Source organism: Diadema setosum, chromosome 2 (assembly GCF_964275005.1).
Source record: "Diadema setosum chromosome 2, eeDiaSeto1, whole genome shotgun sequence".
NCBI classification, from domain to species: Eukaryota; Metazoa; Echinodermata; class Echinoidea; order Diadematoida; family Diadematidae; genus Diadema; species Diadema setosum.
Genome location: NC_092686.1, coordinates 43,796,297 through 43,818,592, shown reverse-complemented (window position 1 = coordinate 43,818,592; position 22,296 = coordinate 43,796,297). Strand labels below are relative to the sequence as shown.

At 36.7% G+C, this 22,296-nt stretch overlaps 1 protein-coding gene across 1 annotated transcript in view; it reads left to right on the top strand.

Moving 5' to 3' along the window:
- Positions 1 to 10,564: 10,564 nt before the first annotated feature.
- LOC140246304 (sodium- and chloride-dependent GABA transporter 1-like) overlaps positions 10,565 to 22,296 on the top strand; it is a 31,027-nt gene continuing 19,295 nt past the window's right edge. The window contains exon 1 of the mRNA XM_072325771.1: positions 10,565 to 10,962. Within this exon, the coding sequence (XP_072181872.1) occupies positions 10,743 to 10,962 (220 nt within the window). The 5' untranslated portion in view covers positions 10,565 to 10,742. The remainder of the gene's footprint in view (positions 10,963 to 22,296) is intronic.

Here is a 22,296-nt window from a genome sequence, read left to right as displayed (position 1 = left end):
AGAGAGAGAGAGAAAGAAGAAAAGGGAGCGATCGATGTGGATAGGTGTAAATGTTTTCCTACTCTTATGCTTATATGTATTTGTGTGTATATTTCCGCAATATATAAAATGCAACAAGCAAGAAGCAATAACATTCCTTCAGAAAGAAAAAAAAAAGGAACAGAATGCATATATAAATAGTTATAGAAATTTATAAAATGAGTCACGGACAACCAATCTGGCTGTATTTATTACCTGTTTTTGTTGTGAACATAATCAATTTGCATAAAATATCAGTATTCAATGATGTCAGCAGAAGATGTATAAGTTAGAAAGATATATATAACTTGTAAATACATATTTTCCCTTTGTTAAAACATCTTTATTTTCAGAGCATTGAATACTGATAAGAGTGTTGTAAATATTTGTAATATAAGATTAAGGTGAGCCATTACTGCCCAGTATGAACTACTGCCAAACTGAGTACCAAATTACTACCCTATACCTCACTAAACTTTGGGTAAAATAACCGTGGATCAATACAAAGTGGATCAATACAAAGACATAGTGACATCCATCTGGAAAAAGGTCACTTGAACATGTGATGAGTAAAATAGTGTACAGAGGGTCGTTTCCATGGATACTGTTCGACGGTATCACTCAGTTTATGCCTCACTGAATATTTTTTTGAAGTGTGATGTAATTTTTCGACATTTTGCCGCTATTGCGGAACAAGGGGACCGAATTGTTATTTCAAGATGACCACTCTGGGTTAAATCAGTGCTGTAAAGGCCAGATAGTTGATCAAGTACTTTTCTCTTGAACTTCAGAACAAAATGTCATTGACTCGTGAGATCAATTACTCAAACGAATGATTTTAATGAACAACCAGGCCAAAGATGGTTGGACAAGTATCAATACAAGTTCTCTCTGGTTGAATTTCTCGATTATCAAAACAAGGAGGATAGTGATACTCGGGATTTTTTTTTTTTTAAATTCTATCACGGTCATGACATATGGAACTAATGGGGACATGTGTTGTTATTTGCTTCTAGTTTTGGAAATCGTTCTGGAGAAACAGTAATAGAAACTTGTTCTCACCCAGTAAACCTTTTAAAGATAACTCGTCATATACATAATAATGAAAAATTTGAACCGATGAAGATATTGCTTTATTCGAACAAAAGTTTTATTCAAAATGAATCGCTGTGGTACAAGAAAATAATAATGCTTGTTATCAAGAGGATCAGATTTGAAATGCCTACGATCGAAAGAAATTAAACTTTTGTCTTGTCGAGTTCATGTTTGTACACTCTGGCAATTTACAATGAATGGATAGGGAATCGCAAGAGTACTCGTAAAAAAAGTTTGCGTGATTCGACCCCAATCTGCCGGGATATCTGATGTAATATTTCGCAACGGTGGTTTATCCCATTATTTTTTTCCCCTTTGACATTTTGGTGGTGGCCAACTTTCGCAATGTTGAAATATACTGTATCACTCACAATTCTGTTTTATTCTTGTGTCATTCTTAGACCGTCATTTAATAACATATATAATGTATAATGATATATGTATATATATTATATATATATATATATATATATATATATATATATATATATATATAAACATATATCATTACATATATATGTATACATTGTAATGATAATACACCTTACATTACCAGTCATATGGAAAAATGCCTATAGCTTCTTAACTAACAAGGTGGTTTGGGATTTAAACAAACAGATAATTGTGGCCTACAGTCCAAATACAACATATTCTGCCACATTTTATATACAGTACACTGTACACTCATGTATACATTCAAGTTCAAGTTCAAATTTATCTCATTTCTATCTAATAAACGGAGAAAAACATGTACAATGTGTAAGCAGAATATATTTGTAATAATTGCAAAAACGTAAATTAACAAAATACATGTGATAATGAGTAACAAAATGAAGGATTGTATTGTATTTTTCAAAATATAAACATGTGCAGAGTACAAATTAAATAAGGATGGGAATGGAAATGGATATTCGTTATCTGTTCTTTGGCTAAATCTATAGAAAGTTCAAATCCAAACTTGGTTTCCAAAAAAAAAAAAAAAAAAAGAGGAAAAAATGAGTGCTTTACCGTACTATTATATATACACGTAGTTTATTGTAATGAGACAGTTTGTTCTTGGGGGGGGGGGGGGAATAAGCAAAATCTCCATTCAATCTATAAAGTCCCATTTTTAAAGCACACCCAAAATACACACACACACACACACACACACACACACATGTATATATATATATATATATACATATATGTAATTAATACTGCATATATTTATCTTTTTTCATTTAATTTTTATCATTAGTTTATCTTTCTTTCTTTCTTTCTTTCTTTCTTTTTTTTTGCATTGCCGTAAATCTCACTGCAGTGGTTTTGAGTTCAAGGACCAGCGGTAATTTAATGTAGAGCCAATAATCGCCTCAATTCTTTCTTTGTCTTTATATCCGAACCACAGCATTAAATGAGTGATGTCTATAAAGAGAATTTAAACACAGGAACAACCCGGAACGACAATGTTTTTATCTATTATAGCAGAAAATTTAATTTTTGTCACTATTTCATTTACGAACAAAGGAAAATTATGAGGTGATGAAATCATCAGCTCACTCCTTTCACTCACAAATTCATATCAACTGTTCAAGAATTGTTTTCCAAAAATGCCCGAATCTGTGAAATTTCCTAACTTCCTTACTTTTAATCCGATTTTGACCAAATTTTCACTGCTGTGCTTGATATAGTTTACTCTTTCTTTTCAGGCTAACTTTTAACTGGCCTGGTATTCCTCTTCAAGAACGTCAGGAATGCCATCAAATGCGTTTTTGTTAATAAATTACTGGATAATATTCAACTCGAGTGTAGTATGCTTATGATTCTATCTTAATGAAGCACGATGGCATTTTTATTGAAATGAAGAATCTTGCACGACTTTGTTATTACGTATACTTTGTGCCACGACTCAAAGGGATTTTTTTTCTTCCCGCTATATTCTGACTGGTGTGAGTTATAATCATGTATCTTAACTTTCCTTATTTACCTCATAGATAGTCGCCTTTCATTTCGTTTGCATGTGTACACCAAATCTATACGTTAGGGCAAGGTTATTCAAAAAGATCACTTGCTTGCATTTTTTTTTGGGGGGGGGGGGCAAATCCCATTTTCTTTACATTTTCAAAACGTCAGAGTTTTAACTGTTTTGTTACGTATTTCTTTTTGTTTCAGCGCATAATGTTAACTAGTGTCTTTTCTATATATATTTCTATATCGTCAGTATTAATACTAAACAATGAAATTATGAATTTGCTGTGAAACAAAAATAGTCTTTATATAAAACTTGGAAGAAATGATCGTGGAGAAAGCTATATAGAGCTCACACCTGTAAATATAGTGGAATATCCATGACCCCATCACAAATGAAATAAATGAAGAAAACAATTGATTAAAAATCAGAAAAGGCAATATAGCAGAAACTGAATAGCTGCAGATATTGCGTATGAATTCCTCTACAAACTGCATTTTTTGTTGGAAGATGAAAGCTTTTCTCATGGAATTTGAAGGGACTATTTCATTGGGTGCATGAACAGAAAATATGTGATTTTTTTATTGAAAAGAACTCGTAGTCTGGTTTTGCGAACCCTTGGACAGAGTTTGAGCTGAAGAATCCTCCTTGGATATTTGATGGATGAACGGGTACACCTCACTTTTTCAGGTTACTGAAGATGAAACACTTCATTTCTCCCAGCAATTTACAGAATTTTTTGAATTTTGAATTTTAACACAAGTCTCTATGGGGAAATATTAACCCTTGTGAGCACTATAGCTTCCTCAGTCTTTGTCACGAGTCTATTGGAGGGCATCTGCAATACTGTATTAACTACATGAACTGCGCCAACTCTTGTCAAGAGCTGAGGTTCTCAAAAGAATACGTAATCACTTCTCCTGATAAAATATTATCAATGTGTATACATAGATGAACTCCACCGGGAAGTTTGATGTTAGATGTCCTTCAAAGGTAGCACACACTTAAGTAAGTATATAAGGGTAATCATACAACCTTCGCCCTCCAGTACAGACAACGATGGGATGGGGATTTGAAGGGGGACATGAGGTTCGTTGCCCGTGCATGCATGCAACCGATGGTTGTTGTTATCGCACGTCATCCTCTATAGGGATTGATTGTGTGTTTTTGCGTTTGTTCAAATTTCCTTCTACCCATGTTATACTTTACATGTACCTTGCGTAAATTGTGTAAAGATTTATCAATCTATATCTATTCAAACAAGATTTGATTGTAAGACCGTCTTTTATACAATGACCTAATAGACCATGATTGATATGTACAGCTTAAAGGGATGGTACAGTATTGGTGGAGATGAAAATTGGGCTTTTAACTTTTTGCAAGATATACCAATTCAATTCAATTCAATTCAATTCAATTTTTATTTTCCACTCATGGGGTGGAACACCCTCGTCAGCCAAAGGCTGGTTTTCAGAGGGGTCCACACCAAGACACACCAAGAAAACACTTATGAAATAGTACAGGGCATACCATTTTAAGAGGAATTCAAAGTTTATTTGATGAAAATCGGGTTTGGAATGACTGAAGCGTCCAAAAACAAAGTAAACAAAACGATCCTAATAAAAGGTGGGTCCTACACTTTATTAGAATCGCTCTCTTTTGGATATCTCAGCCATTTCAAACCCAATTTTCATCAAATAAACGTTGAATTCCTCATGGAATTACATGCTCTTTCATATTTCATAAGAAGTTTCTCATTATCTCACCAAAAAATATTAGAAAACTGAAATTAGGTCTCAACCAAAACTATACGATCCCTTTAATTGAGACCTTGACTCTACGAAAAAGGACTACAAACAAATTCACGCTTAACGCTCTCTCTTGGTCTATGTTCGATTATATGGCTATCTCATAATATACGAAAATGCTCTCTACATGATTTGATACTATTGTATCCTTCTGTCTCTTATTAAACGTGACTCGATTTACTCTGTCATGATTTTTTTTTTTTAACGCTAAGTCAAAGCAGACGTAAATTTGCTGACAAGTTTTACTTGAGGAAGTTCGCACTCAAACCAAAACTGTTTTTCACATAAGTAGTCCTTGCAATTTATTTAACATAAGGATGGCATCAGCCTGAAGTTACGACTAAACGACAGGTTACCAGATAAGCACATTTATATAGGTGCGAAGTTGCGAACACGTAACATCCGTCATGCATGATTAAAATGAATACAAGAAACGATGAATTGTTATCAAAATTTACTGTAAAACTAGTTTAGTGCAGCATGCCCTTCCCATGAATGAATTAATGAAAAGTGATGATTAACATTTTCGTTTTCTGTAAAACAACATAATATAAGCATAACACTTACAACCTTCTCACAGACAATCTTAAACAGAGAAGATGAGCTCAATAAATGCTTGATTTAAAAAAAAAAAGAAAAGAAGATCATCCGATGATAAAAATATATGAACCTTATTACTTACCCCATGAATCTCAAAGTTATTACAATATATTGACAGGTTGTTGTTTTTTTTCTTTCCTGCGGCCATTTGCAGTAACCTATAAGACATGCACATTTTGCAGACTACTAATATTATTCACCTATAACATGTTCACTATGAAAGCGTGCTATTTATGATAATATTATATATACCACGCTTCCACATAATGTATGACGACAAGAGACATCATACAAAGTTCATAAAGGGCAAAGGTAAATCAGCTCTTTAATAAGGAGACACGTTTTGAAGGACAAAACGCAGGTCTTTCCATGCCAAACGGTGCCAAGTTAACACCCATCACAAACAAACAAACAAAAAGTTGTTCGCTCATTGAGGCGTCGCCCAGATAACAACTCTGAAAATAACCATCTTCGGTTAAATCTTTTGTGCAAAACTCCAGTATTGGAGCCTGAATTTTAGTAGGGAATATCATGAACTGTAATTGCTTTCAAACAGGCCTCTGAAACATAACGCAAACTGCGAGAATAATTGAGATCATCTAAATCTAAGATGTTGCGGTGGTGACGCGACACGAATTGTCGTAATTGTCGTTATTGAAATTAGAATTGCACAATGACAAACAAAATTAATCAGCGATGGTTTTACGAAAGAAATCATAAAAAGGAACAAATGACTTATACATGGGCCTGTTGTTGGGAAATGTTACTATAACAATTTGTCATATTATCTATAGGCCTGTTTGATTAACATATTTTAATTGAAAAGTTCTCTTTAGGAGACTCAAAATTTGCCTACACTTCATTGAATCTGTGATTCTTCTCCTGCAGAGATTATTTTGTTTAAAGTTAAAGAAACCCGAAAGCCCAATTATAAATGTTAAATAGAGGAGGACTGAGTGAAATCAGCAATATTATATAGTTTAACATCAGTTGACAGTTTTAGGAAATTTGGACAATCGATTCAAAAGTTATGAATTTGTGAAGTTTCTGTGCCGTCGTCGCCGGAGTGTAAGGAGACTATTAACTTTACGACATTACGGACAACAATAATAAAGAAAATATAAAGAAAATCCAGCATATTCTTATTTTTCTACATAGCAAAATGGAAGAGCCTTTGAATTTCCTAGCTCTTTCAGAAAGCAGGGGGAATGATATTGTCCTTAACATAAAATGTCGGTAAGAAGTGGATGCAAAAGAGTACATAATTATCCTGTCCATGAAAAATGAAATTTTGTGGAATTCTCCTCAGATTTTCTTCATATTGTTGTCCCTAATAACGTTATTAACAGTATAAGTGTTCTTATCCAGCAATGACAGTACTGAAATATTAAAAAATTCCTATAATAACCTTTGAATCGATTTTCAAATTTTCCTCGGACTTTCACTGATGTTCTCTATTGATATTGTTCACTCAATCCACATTTACGTGGGCTTCGGTTTCCTTCAAATGTCATGACTATTATTATATTTTATAGCGATAAAAAATGCAGTGTAAAGAGAGAGTAAGGTATTGTTACCAGGTTACACGTTTCTGTGACCGTCCAGAAAATTTAATATGTAGTAATTTCTCAGCAGTATATCTTGTTTGTTAAAATTTTATGGAGGTGCTAGACATTGTATTGTTATAGTTACAACAATTTTGATAAAATCGAGATCCTATACGGTTGACAGTGTGGCAAAAAAAAAAGAAAAAAAAAGAAGAGAAATATCTGTTTGAAGTTCAAAGGCAATTATTTCCATTATCGCGTTGATTGTTTGTGATATAGATCACATGAAAAACTCACTTAAATTGAATAGTAGGAATTGAGATAAGAATCCCATCGCCACCATTTCTATTTCACAGGAAAATTCCCAAAATTGATACTGACTTCGTCAAGTAAGATACTACATCATAAACGTTTGGATGTTCAATAAAAAGCTCGTATGACCAAACACTTAACATGTAAATACCTTGACTGCAAAAGGTCATTTAGATAAAATTAGAATTTGTAATCTTTCTAAGATATCTGTTCTATTATCTATAAGCCGTGATTAAGATGCTATAACATTACGTAACTATACTTTGACATATGGTGAGAAACGGACAAAGAAAAAATAATGGGCGTTAAGTCAGGTTTCAAGCGATTAATTCTAAATATCCACAAAAGGGTATACACACCCATTGCGTAAATGGGTGGCTTTTAAACGTGTGAATTCATCTCAGGATCTAGATTCTTTATCAACTTCTCGGGATACAAATCAGGACAGGAATTGTAAATTTATTCCTTAACAACTTTATAATTTGTTATGCAACACACTAATGGAAAGTAGCGATTTATTACATACGATAATCATAATTTTTTAAAAGAGTTTTTACAGGAGACTGCACCATCACAAGCACAGCTTGACTTGGATGGAGCCCTACTGCAACATTTCTTGTGCTTATTGTACATCTTTACACATATTTTTTTTCCACCTGCATTCATTCAAAATGGCTTGACACTATTCCCTGCATAAATTCAAATGCATATTGATATGGATTCAGTATGAATCTAATCATACGGATAATAATTTATTCAGCTGCATTTCTTTCGAAATTATATTCAACATTGTCTTGATCGTATGGAATATGACAGAATTTTCTATAAAGATTGCAAAAGTGATACTGTTGAATAGAAAAGATGGGAAAACGCAGGTAATAAATCATCACCTTATTTCATTGTTACCCTGCATGTGTTTTAAAAGTTGGGTATTTTTAAAGAAAAGGTTGCGTTAAAAAAAAATTAAAAAAAAACTCATTTCATTCTTGACAGTTAAGAACATCCTTTATCAATCCTTGTTGCTCAACTGATTTTGCCATTAACAGTTAATGGATAAAGTTTGCAAAACAACTTTCACAAAAAAGCATGCTATTACCATATTCATGTTTTCAAGTAAGGTTTATCATTGACAATGAAACTCTTCTTTATGGTTTTGTATGGTAATTCATGATACTATACTGTAGTTATGTCACAGATGAATCAAAATAGTTGAAATTGTGGAAACTGGCTATTATGAGTATCAATAATTTGATTATATTGATAACAAAAAATGTAAATGATGCCATACGGAGAATAAATAAAATCAAAGCAAATCAATTTATAAATCAGATAATTATGATATACTAAGCCAAGCTTACTCTTGGTTTCAAAAGTTAAGCCTTCTTATCTAAAAGGCAACAGTCTGTATGACATTGCGATTGGCCATGCCCAATCTCCAATGTGGAGATCCCAGCACTGAGATTTATCCATGCCCAATTCCTGTCCAATGTGGAGTCCCCCAATGCTCAATACTTGGCCCCATACTGTTTTAAAGGTAAGAGATAACATAATAGTCTTGATTTTCCTTAAAGAATGTTATTTTACTAAAGTCTGCACATTATTGCTGCATAATACATCTTCGTTTGTACATTACATTCTCGAGAAAAAAATAGTTGCAGAAATGAAGTGAAAATGAAATTAAAATTCATATAATATGGGAAAGGAGGGTGTTTATTGTGAGATGATGATAATCTTCCGTATCATCCCATTGTGTATGTCTCTTCTATAATAATAACGAAATAATTAATATACGGTCTCATGAGAACTTTCTCTCAGTCAACTTCGGTCGATTGGCATTGATAATCGAATAAAAGCTGTCACATTTCGTCTGAGATACTTTACGATTCATAACTTTGTGCCTACGCATATAGAAACCACGTTAATTGTAATAACTTTTCTTTTATCGTTATTTTCATAATTTTATTCAAAAGGATGGTGATGATGATGATGATAATGAGATATACAGTGTCACTATCTAAATTGCTCTCATAGGTCATACTTTTCAAAACGTAGCTCAGAACGAGAAGAGTCTCTGAGGGAAAGTTAGGTGTCCAAACTGTAGGTTGCTTTAATAGTACGTTCGATCACATTTTCATATAATAAGAAATCGAAAACACCAAAACAGAATTATGCATTGTATATAGGTATAATAGGCCCACTGTATCATAGTAGGTCCCTACTTTCCCTTCCCAAACATAGACTGCACTTGCAGCACATTATTGTGGTGATACTAGACAACCGAGTAATTATGACATTACAGGGGGGGGGGGGTCATTCATTCATTCATTCATTCATTCATTCACTCATCCTTTATTAATATTTCATTCATCAATATTTCTGTTGATTTCCTAGAGTGAACCTTTCGTTTCATATATATCCATATGCCTTCCAGAAATGCATTTTAATTTCCCAATGAACCCTTTTCAGAATACTTAGTATTCGATCAATATGTACTGCACCTATAAAACCTTTTGATTTCTACTCTAGCTTTGACGCGATATGTGTGAATTATTGAGCTCCAAGAGTAGGCCCTACTTGATTGATTTCATAAAGGATAATCAGGTTGGCTTTGTTGTATACGATATATGCGTGTATGTGTGGTGCGTTTGTACGCATATCCGTGTGTGTCCTTGTGTGTGTGTGTGTGTGTGTGTGGGGGGGGGGGGGGGGGGGGGAGTACCTACAATACCGACCGGCCATTCTCAAGACGCGAAGAATCTGATTGGCGAATCTCTCGATCTCGATCGCATGCCAATGGCGCACATCATACGTCCACGACGTACGTATATGCTGTACGTACGGTGTGTACACAAAATACAGGATCACTCATTGGCACATGGTGGATCCGACTAAACTGCAGAATCTAGCATAGAGAGCTCTTCTTCTAATTGTTTTAATGCTTGAGCAGTCATCAAACAAATCAATTTAGGTCTGCACTTCAGGGAGTTCGGTTGAAGACCAACGTACGTTTGCCCAGTGGATGCATGAAGCAATATTGCTTAGACAAGGTCGTCAGAGCCTGGATGCCAATCAAAATCCAAAGGCTTAACAATATTTTTACTCCTCTTTATTCATATAGAACCCTAACGTTAGGTCTCTAACGTTACTGATTATTATACCGCAACCGTACCGGCCCTACTTTCCATAACCCAGCCACTCCGTACCCGGTAATCGACCGCAAATTGGTATCACACCGACGGAAGAGTTTCTGCAGTTTTACATCAGCTCTTGAAAGAGCTCATCGTTTTTGTGATTTATTGAATTTGTACGTAAATCGTCTTGATCCGACTTAGCTGGGAAGGTGCATGTGAAGAAGTGCTTCTTCTACTCTAGGTTCACGCCATAGCAGAGTGTTAGATCGTCTGCATCGCCATGGCAGCTAAAGACAATGTCGATGGACTCCACATGGAGATCAATACTTTAGAAAACGGAGTCGGAGCGAAGAAAAATGAAGCAGAGAAGACCGAGAATGAGGTTGTTGAAAGAACTGGTTGGGGAAATAAGATGGACTTCATCATGGCGTGCATCGGATACGCTGTCGGTCTTGGAAATGTGTGGAGATTTCCTTACCTGGTTCACAAAAATGGTGGAGGTGGGTAAATTATTGAATAGTAAATCATGCTGACATCCACTAGCAGTAACACAGCAATTTAGTCCATACAAATAGACTACTCTTATCGAGTAGACCCTAACGCTAGTTACATGTAACATAGTAAAAATCACTTGCTGAGGAGACCCGATTGTGCAACCCTGGCCTTGTGTTTGTTTGTTCATATTGGTTTGTTTTACTTTTACTAGAATCTACTTATTTATCATTCGGGAAATAATAATAATAAAAAAAAAGATGGTCTCTAGAAACAGTGAAAAGCTGTTCTACTTCTATTCTAGCAGACAAGGATGTTCAGTGAGTAACCAAACCACTCACAGACACACAGACACACACAAAATACTTAAGTAGAACAGCTACTTCAACTGTGCTAGGAGGCTCATTTCATTTCTAACCGTTACACAGCAGAATGTTTTCAGTTCCTGAATAAATCCTTTCCAGATACCGTCACCTTAAAATAAATGGTCATGATCCTAGACCTCTAACAGAGATATTTTAGTCGGCCTAACCCCTACTACTTTTTGTACAGTTAGGGCCTACACTTTTTGGATTTAGCCCTCGCCCACGCCCATGCGATCGGACAAAGTAGCATTGCCATGAATCATTTACACTTTCATTTTGTTGAAATTAGCCATTGAATTAAGGTCAGGATCAGCTACTGTACATGACAAGACTAATATTTAACGAGTTTTGTTCACGCATCCTGACGATCTTATCCAATTAAAAAGAGAAAAGAAAAATGAAATAACATCTAACGGTTAGACTCTAGACTTCATCAGTTTTTCGTTGATGAATCCAGACCTAGGGCCTACTGTCGCATTTTATAGCCTTGCTACATGCGAGTTGTAACGTTAGGATCTTTGGTTGTTGTCTTTCCCGGAGCTAGCGCTGAACAACTCGAACGCTTACGACCTATGGCAGTATAAATGCACTTCCCTGGATTCTCTCGTGCCATATGCCAGGTTCTTTCAAATGATTTACGTTGCTCTCGGTTTGTGATATATTTTTCCTCTGTCAGATCGTAATGTAGAATCCTATGAAATCTTGGAAAGTGATGGGGAGGCTTAATTTTCTTGGAGTTAAATATTTAAAAAAAAAAAAAAGTCGAACACACCACTGATCTGGGTTATCTTTTGTTTGCGTTTTGTTAGTGTGTTTGTCTGTTTTTTTATTTAAGTAGCCTATATACTACTAGTATTCCAACATTACCAAGAAGCTTGATGGGCTATCTATGTGTGTGCCTGTGGGTGTAGTTGTGTAGTAAAGAATTCTTTGTCAATGAAATGGGGACGTAAAATGTGTGCACGTGCAACCCAGAAAGTAGATCCCATTTGGCTACACGATTTCGCTATATATGATGGTAGAGTCTCTTCGTGTGAGCCGAGAATGCTCGCATAACTTGATACGGCTACCCTCCCGTGACCTTTCCGTCGCAAGGGTGGGCGCAGAGGCGAAAGAAGGAGAACGAAGGAGGAGGATCCATAGGCGAGGGGGCAGACACTGTCACTCGGTAGCAGGAACGTTAAGCAGGAACTTGCAAAACCCTTGTGAATTTAAAGTTCAATTTCATACCACCTATTCATTACGACTTCAGTGGACAGAGAACAGTCAAACAAACAGAACGGTAGGGGTTTCATCAAATCGGATTTTTGCTAGGAAATATGCGGAATTTGATAGTTTTCAACGTTTTCTTGAAACAGCGTAGGCCTATACATAAATATCGCATAAACTAATCATATCACAAGGCTCTTAGCTGCTCTCCCGCCCTGTTGTGCTCTTCTAACTAGCATAGACTTACTACAATGTTTACCTAAAATATACTATAGATCAGGTGGTCAATGGACAGTTGTCAGTATTGATATGACCCGCGAAAATAATTACCTTTTGAGTAGCAGTCCTTGGCGTGGTGTTTTATGATAATATTGTTGGCATAAGAGATCAAATTTAACTTTCGCGTACTTATATATGGATACTTTATCATTTGAAGTAAATGAACATCCGAAGTCCTGTTACCAAACAAGAGACTCACTTTTTTTAACATGACTCAACAGCATTGTTGGCAATCGATGGCCATAACAAAGATGACACTCTAAAGCTAAACTCTATACCAATCATTTGATACACGTACATGTCAATCTACAGCAATCAATGACATATGGGGGGAGGGGGAAGAACAGACACATGCAATTAACCCTAATAGAAGTATGTAATGTTCTACCAAGATAATTAACCTAGCTACCCTTATAGAATTAGCTTTCTACAGATAGACTGGTTAATTGTGAGAATTTAGTTAAGTGTATAGAAACAGGAAATCATTTGGTACTCCTCAGTATAAGATTTAACATGCTATGAAAGGACGCGGCCAGTATACGTGAAAATTGAGCTCCCCAGGAAACACCCTGAATAGCAATCCTCGCAAGGAAACTGAGGAGCGTATAATATAATCAGGGCAGCATTAAAGGGAAACACTATTCACAACGCACAAATAGAACCAAGGTGGCAGCTTATAACTTGAATACCTGTTTCTCATACATTTTTTTTTTTTGTATCTGTTTTGATTTCCATCGATTAATTTGATTACTGCATTGCGGTATCTCACATTTCATTTTGTATCTAGTATAGATGCAGTGGTTGTCTAGCTTTGGTGCATAATGTAGGATGATTGAAATCGTGCACACATCCTCCTTGTTTAAAAGACACTGATCTTCTTATTTTTTTTTTTTAATTTCCTGCGAATCAAACCACACCGAGAATGAGACCTTCCTTCTCCTTTGATATATACGGGATGATATAAAACTTCAGTCACAGCAAGACGTACGCATCAAACTCAAAAGACCACGCACACACCTTGGATGTCATTCCCCTCGAAAGAAATAATTTTTGATTGCCTTTAGAATTGGCAAGTGAAAGCAAATACTTCAATGCATTATATAGAAATAAAAATGAAAAGTGAGGATACCAAGCAGATTGTTTAAAAGTTACAAACCATTGGATTTAGGCATTGTAATCGTTTGAACCAAATGGTAGCTAAATATACTACGTGTAGTGATAATTGTGAAGAGCTAGAGGACCATGTGCATGCACGGACTCCTAACTTAGGAGGAGGGATTCGTTGGGGTGCGCTAAAACCTTGACTACCCCAACCGCCGGAGCTTGATCACTTGATCCCATTTCATTCAGAACTCCGGTGAAAGGGTGCATGACCTTACCTTGTCCGAAACGCGTCGTTTGAGATGGAGATCGCCTGACAGAGGGAGAGAAAAAAGAAAGAAAGAAAGAAAGAAAGAAAGAAAAATGTCCGGAGGAAAAGTCGGAGGAGGGGGGGGGGGGGGTCGTCTACAGGGTGATATGACAAAATGAAAGGGTTCTAAGGAGCCCATCGCGACTACTATGTACACATGTAGTATTAAGTTCTTCAAAGTTTTAAATTTGAAGCCTTATACATATCTTCTGCGTCTGTGCGAAGTAGAAATGTTTAAAGTTGACAGTGAAAGTACTGACACTGAAAGAACATGAGCAATGTTTAAAGTTGACAGTGAAAGTACTGACACTGAAAGAACATAAGTGATGACACAGCCACAGTAGCCGCGTATTCATGCAGCGCCGACATGATAAGGAAGAAACTTTAAAGAAAAAAAAAAACTGCGAAATTTGACACGTGATTTACTAGTATTTGAAAGTGTGGAAAGCGCAGCTAGGGATTTGGTAACATAAGCAACTTGAGCAAGTAGGCCTACTTAAACTCGATCGTGTTGCCAAACGTTGACCTAAAGAATACACATAGAAAATATAACACAAAGTTTTTGGCACTATAACATCGTTACCTATATAGTAGTATATATACCGGAAAAGGGTATTTGCGTCATGATGATATGAGGAGGGGGAGGGGTGGAAGGGAGGAGGAAAAAGTCCAGGATAAAAATGTTTAAAATACTAACTCCTGATTGTGTCTTTGTGTGTTTTTGTGTGTATTTAAACACGACAACTTGAAAAGTATATACTAGGGTAATTTCTCATATACTTTTTATTTTGTTGGTGCTTTACACTGTTTTACAAATGGGTAATGAATCGCATATTTTCTATGTCCTTCAGTTATCAACTTCGTCCTTTTGCGCGAAAATCTAGAATAGATTTATCAAATTTGCAGTATTGTAACAGATAAGGCAGTAATTATGTAACAAGACCGATTAACTGGGCAGATTTTTTTTTTTTTTTTTTTTTTTTTTTTTTTTTAGCCCATAAGAGGAGTCCATCTTTCTTTCCTTGGTTTTAATGTCTCCATCGTCACCGATATTTCCTTTTCCCCTGAAAGAAAAAAAAAATGTAGCAAGATTATTGCAGGTAAAAAGACAAAATATTTATTGAGGAGGCATGAGAACGAGTTTAATAATGACTACTTTTCATAACTGAGGTTTTGATTGGATGTACTAGTATTCGGTGGGCTTGGATTGTCTGCATGCGCTTGCATGTGTTTAGATTTGATTATAAAATAATAGAGTTGACGTTTGTATGACGAAAGAATTCAGAAATGAGGGTGGCCCCATTTCATAAAAGATGTTTGGATGACAACTCTTGGTGGAATGACAACTTCAAATAGCAACGGCCAATCAGGAAGCTGGATTCCTGTCGTTACTATGACAATTGTCATTCCAGCAAGAGTTGCTATCATATCAACTTTTTATGAAACGGGGCCCGGGGGGGGGGGGGGGAGGGCATTTCATGAAGCATTTTGTCCGACAACTTGTCGGACAAATTTGCTCTCAGCCAATCAGATACAAGGATTTCAGTAGCTTTTAACATTTCGTCAGACGAAATATCTGACAAAATGCCTCATGAAATGCCCCCTTATGTGTCAATACAGTACTACAATATTAGCTACATAATACCTTCCCCATGTCGAGTATTTTTGAAATGACTGTAATTAATATGTGCTCATAACAAATAGCTTCACAGCATTTTGCTTGGGGGTGAGATCTGGCCTAAAAGTTTGTAGAATGTTTACAACTAGACTGGCCATCAAGGAATAAGCGAAGGTTCAAATTAAACAATATAGTTTGTCACACAAGTCTAATGACAAACTTTATAGGACGATAGCATTGATGGTATGTAACTAAAAATGCGGGAACCCTGAGCTCAATATATTATGTCGTGGAGAATCTTCTCTCTGGAGCCCCAAGTTACGATTTAGTTGTTTTGTTTTGTTTTGTTTTCCACAACCCAATCTGTGTTTTTATTTTCCTTTGTCACCATTATGTACGCCTACACTTTTGATAAATAAAAAAGGTATTATTCAAACTGATCTCAACTTCAGGAGCTCCAAGAACATTTTCAAAGCATCTTTACATACTTACCAAGTGCACATGAACATGTCCACTTTCACTCCGTTTTAGAAGACATTTTGACATAGCATGTATTGCCTGTCATATCTTGAAATTTAATCATTTGTCAGTGAAAGGGAACCAGACTCTTTACGAAGGCGTTAAACATCACACCTAAACTGAGCAGCAAAATGCGTGCAAGCATTTCTTTTCGATTCAGCGTTGACACCCAGTAACCCTTCAGTGATGTTGAAATTTATCGCGGATGTGCAATAAGACATGATGGTTAATAATATGACACCACGGAGCTCAAAAGTGATTAAAAAACAACAACAACCGAGACCCCATATTTCTTATTCCAGAGCAGAAAGTGCCAAACGATTCTCGGGTTCCCCACAATTGACGATCGTGACTTACTTTCTGTTCCATTGTATAGTCTCATTTCAGTCTCATGCATGTATTTTGTGAGTCTGCATGATTACTGTTCCTATCTTCCTCGCTATAATTAAGAACATAACATTCAAAGTTGATTTCAAAACTTTGCGATTAAACGATAAAAGTAATACATTGTAGTTGTGTTGTAGTGCGATAGTAATGGTTATAATTGGATTGTACTGCTGCTTCGAATACTTGTAACAATTGAGGTATATTATAGCACTCTACATATATAGAAATACAATTATGTTCTGTATTGATATTATACAAATATACTTTGCCTTGAGAGTTTCTGGTTAAAACTATGGGCAGAGGTGAATCCAAAATAGTACTATTCACTAAGGGGCTGCGCAGCCCGAAGTGAATAGTATAGGCACCGAGGCCCGTAGTTTTAACCGGAAACTCGAAATTAGGCATAATATATTTGTTTGACAAAAAATTCAAACATATATGAGGGGAAGATGTGAGGCAAGAAGTCATGATGTGGTTGATACGATGTTGTGGAGGGTCTTACACCGACCGTACGGAACGGCGCACGATGTCGAAATTGCTTTGTGATGTCACGATTGCTTTGTTAGACACATTCCACAGAGTGACGGTGCGAAGCAGTGTGCGATGTCAGAATCGCTTTGTGATGTTACATTTATTGCCTTGTGACATCATTTCACAAATAGTTTATCCTCTTTAAAATGTGACGTCATTTTGCAAATACTACGCCATGGAGTGTCAAACATACCAACACTCTGACATACCTGAATATACCTGTGCTCATGTGAAGCTCTTTTAACCAATCACTATAGGATTTTTTTTTTTTTAATCCAAAATATAATGCATATGTTACAGGTCTAGCAAACTGTAACAGTGGAATATGGTGATACAAGCAAGTAATATTTTGTGCCATTGGATGTGCTGCTGATTGGTTATAGTGATGCTGATATGGACATGTATTACTCTTATTCACCACTTTCTATAGTCACAAGTACAGTTCGTGTTACGACATCCCTCAATTGTATTTGTAAGGATAGCAAAATGTCTCTTCCAATAGGGAAGGTAACTGTGCAGGTCAGTATGACATGGTCTGCATGACAGAAAACTAAATGAAAAAAGAAAATTATATAATTATATACGTACAAATTATAATCGGCATTCAGGACGAAGCGGTTGTATGAAAAGTGTGCGAAGAATGACTCATGATAACACTGATTTTAACTGCAGGAGGATCCGTTCAAATAATATAGATTTTATTATGCATAATTAACGATTTCGGAACAGGATAAGCAGGAAAGCTACCGGTATTTTTGTATTAATGTTGATGGGTTGCTGCAAGTATATTTTCCATTTTTCTTTTTCCTTACTCAAACGTTTGACGAAATTGCATTCGACATGTAACAAATGCCAGCCAGCTTGTTTTCTCACCATTCCAAAATGCGGGGTGAAAGGTCAATACGCCGGAGATTTCCTGAACTGTAGGACTATGCGAGTCCGTCTTTCTCGACTTTTGTTGCAATATATCGACGTTCCTGTACGTAGTTCTTGTCATGAAAAGATGTACCAAGCACCACGATCGATCTCCCTCGAAGAGTTTTGTAATTATGATACGAGAGACATACTGCCCCTTCCTCTTTCCACCCCTCCCCAACTGCAATATTATACCGCGTACCTCGGATATCAAGACTTCTCGACTTTGCCAGCTGCTGAAATACATCTTCCTCTTGTGAAGAAACATGTGTGACTATTGTGTATATGTGCTGATAGTTGTTTGTTTGTTTGGGTTTTTTTTTTTTTATGTCTTATGTGGACTCCTGTTTTCGATGATGTGAATGCTGACAATCAGCTCTGTTTGGATGGGTAAGAATGATGTCTCTGTAATTGTTGGTTGTTGGGTTTTTTTTTTTCGCTCTCACAATGAAGTTTCCAAACTTTACGTCTGAGAAATGTAGGCCTTTATCCCTAGCTGGCAGTATTAAATTCACGGAGTGCTCAAATCAATTCTAGTGAATAACAACAAACTGAAAATCAAAGAATTTCATGATTATCTGCAACAACAAAAAAGAGAGAATTTGTCGAAAGTTATCATAATCAATAACATATGTTAGAATAATGACATATGAAGGACAAAGGGCCATGGAAAAGGTCATCGAACGTCTGGAATCAAAAGTCAAAGATCAAGTGAATGCTATAACGTTTCACTTTACACCATATCTAGTATCTTCATGACATGCATTACCTATGTATTGCCTGACAATGACTATCTTTGGAAGGTTTGAGTCATGGTTCATGGTTCAAGGGTCAAATTTAAGATTCAAATGCAAAAATTACACTAATTAATGCTGAAATTGCACTATATCTCCGTACCTTACAAAACGATTCAATATATGCTTAATTAATACTTAAATTACAGCACAATGATTCTGTAGGGAAAGATTTTGGCCATGGTGTCAAAGGTCAAGTGGAAATGCTTGGAAATGCAAGGGAATTTCACTAATTTTTTCCTTGTCTTAAAGATGGCTAAAAGAATTGCTATGAATATTTGTGTATATATAGGCCTATGACCCCGATGTGTGATTATTTGGAGAAAGTTGTAGGCAAGAGGTCAAAGGTCAACGGTCAACGGTCGAATGAAACTTGGTTCACGGAAGAACAACCACAGCACCATGGGGTTTTGCCATCAATCTTTCAAACATGCCATTTCAACTTCTTTCCAATCATGTGAAACTCGTCTTGCATTGTCAATATGTACTGTAGATATGCTATATTGGGGGAACAATGCGATATAGCGGAGGCATACCATCAGTCGCGAAAGCGACATTTCTAGTTTGGGATTGTGATTTATCAATAACTTGATATTCAACTACCGCTAAACTACTATTATCATCTCGAATGTTGCCGTCATACACAAAGGGTAATTCGTGTTTAAAGCTTTATTAGAGATGTCTTTGAAGCATTCCAGCCGTGGAATAAGTGGAAAGAAATAGAGAGAGAAAAAAAAAGGAAAGTGGTTGCCGCGTCTTCACTGCACTGTTTGTGTTGGCAAGAACGTAATACCTTTCCTTCGAGAATTCAGAGCGCGCGGGTTGTTTGGCATTTGGCCAGATCGTGCATCACGTAAAAGTGACGCAGATGGACTTTTAATGCTCCTATTTCAAACTTGTGGCAGAGGTATAGTCTAGGCAGTAAGCTTCCAGGTGAAAATGGTATTTCCTCAAGATTCTCCGATGATCAATCCTAACGCGATTATTGAGTTTCATGACATGTGCATTACAAACTAGTTGTGCAACTTTCCTCAGATCCAGAGCTTGTATCAGATTCGCAATCATCACGCAGGTAACCAGGATTGCAGTCAAAAGAGCAAGGAAACAGTCCCCCCCCCCCCTAAAAAAAAAGAACAGAAAAAAAAATCATCTAATTATTTGGTTTTTGCTCTGCCACTACTTCCATCAAGTGTTTGTAATTGATCTGAACCCTCGACTACAATGGAGATGGTTACATCCGGTTTAACTTTCCACAATTGCGTATTCAGTGACTTGCAACTATTTTGCCGAAGGTTGCCCCCCCCCCCCCTCCCCATTTTAACATAATTATCAGTATGGGTAACATGGGTAATATAGGCCTATATACGAGCATGGTCATTGATGGATCAAGATGGGGTAAAATAAAATGTGTGTTCTCAGTGATGGCAGAAGGGCGAATGGGGATGTTCTTCATCTCAGACTCAAGTAAACAGGGTACAAATAGGACTGCGACTTTCAGCAACAATTTATACTCGCTGTCTGCCGAGGTATGGGTTTACAGTAAACTTGAACTTTCACCTCAGTAACAGTTTACTGGGTCACGATTTTCTCGAGAAAACGTCTCATCTTGAGTTCTCTTTTCTCAGCCCTAAAGGGAATCTACACAGTTCGTCGTGTTCTGAGTATAGTGTTTATAATGCTGCTTTAAGGCGGTGAAAAGACCGCTTATAGCTTATTATTTTATAGGTCATGATAATAGCTATGTCATATGAGTTCTTGAAAAGGAATAACCATATACGGTTACAGTGTATCGCCAATTAATAAAAACAGAAAGTAAGAATATCAAGATCATGAAAGTTAAATGATGCAATCTCCACACTCCTATGCAGAAGCAACGCTGCACTCCAATGCCCATTTTACAACCTCGTGAGTACAAACTAGATCATGGGACACAGAAACATGGTTTATCAGTGAATGTGTTTCTCGCGTTTTGAGCCTCGAGTATTTATACTACACTATAACAATGTATGCTGTACTGTTCTTTCACTTCCGTAACCCAAGAAACCTAATAGAACCATGTGCTTTGTCAGCGTTCTATCTGCAGAGTCAACATTAAACTACAGTGTAGTTTTCGGTTAACAAAATATTGCACAGAATACATAACATGATGCGGATGCTGAGCAGTGTCGTGATGTTTTCACCAGACGTACTGCCTACAGTTTGAAGTGTGTTCGATTTCCTGCAGGGGTCCTGGGATCAGGCGCCTTAGACTGATCGTATGTCCATGCAATCTCTAGCTGAAAGCGTGCCACTGGTAACTCCTAGGTTAGAAGTACTGACCGACAGTCGCGTTTTGAGTCCGATCGAAGGGGGATGGGAAACACCCACTTCCCTTTGCACCGCCAGCGCATCGAAACTGAACATGAGGATACTTCTGATGCTTAATCCAGACACCACCATGCATCTTCATTAAAGGGAGACTCTACACTTCATGGATACACAATCCCTTTGGTGTTGGTAGTGATAGCCGTTGCCAAATTCTGAGACCGTCCCCATTGTAACGAGACATTGAAATACTCTTCCAACTTACAATGTATTTGAATATACATATCAAGAATTTTAATCAATTTCATCATGACACTGTCTATACTGCAGTTGCTAATAGGAGCCCATGGAATTATGGGAAAGACATTGTAGAAATTTTGTTAGAAGACAGTGCGGCATGTTCATTGCATGGATAACTCAAACACCCTACCAATGGAAGAACCCACTCTAGAAAAAGCTATCAAAGTTCCATTCATTACACTGAGTAATTCTTTTCCATATATGCTCATACAAAGTAGGTAAGAGATCGTACTTAATAGTAAGCGGTTAGAATGCTGACTCAAGCGGAGTGTACACATGTACAAATTCATATTCGAATTTCTGCAATCGTGACATACATGTATAATAATGGAAGATATTACGCCAACCTCTATCCTGAAGTTTATGTGTAATGTAGTTTAATATATCACTTTCCAATACATAAACACGGCTGCATTGCGCAGTGAATGCTGAAAATATTCTGGTGCATCTTGTGAGGTCTTCCAAGGTCACTTTCAAATATCATGATGCAGCAGGACGAATTATGGCCCGCCATCCGTAACGCACTGTACGAGAGTTGTACAGCCGAGATCCGCTGAGACACGCTGGTACCCATGGAACCTGATGCGTGTGATTACCAGTAGTTTGGCGCGCTGCTGGACGTTGAACGTGGCCTTCAGTCGAGTTCATGGGCGTCTAGAGACTTCAAGGAGACGAGGGCAGCATGATGAAAAATAATCATGAGTGCAGAA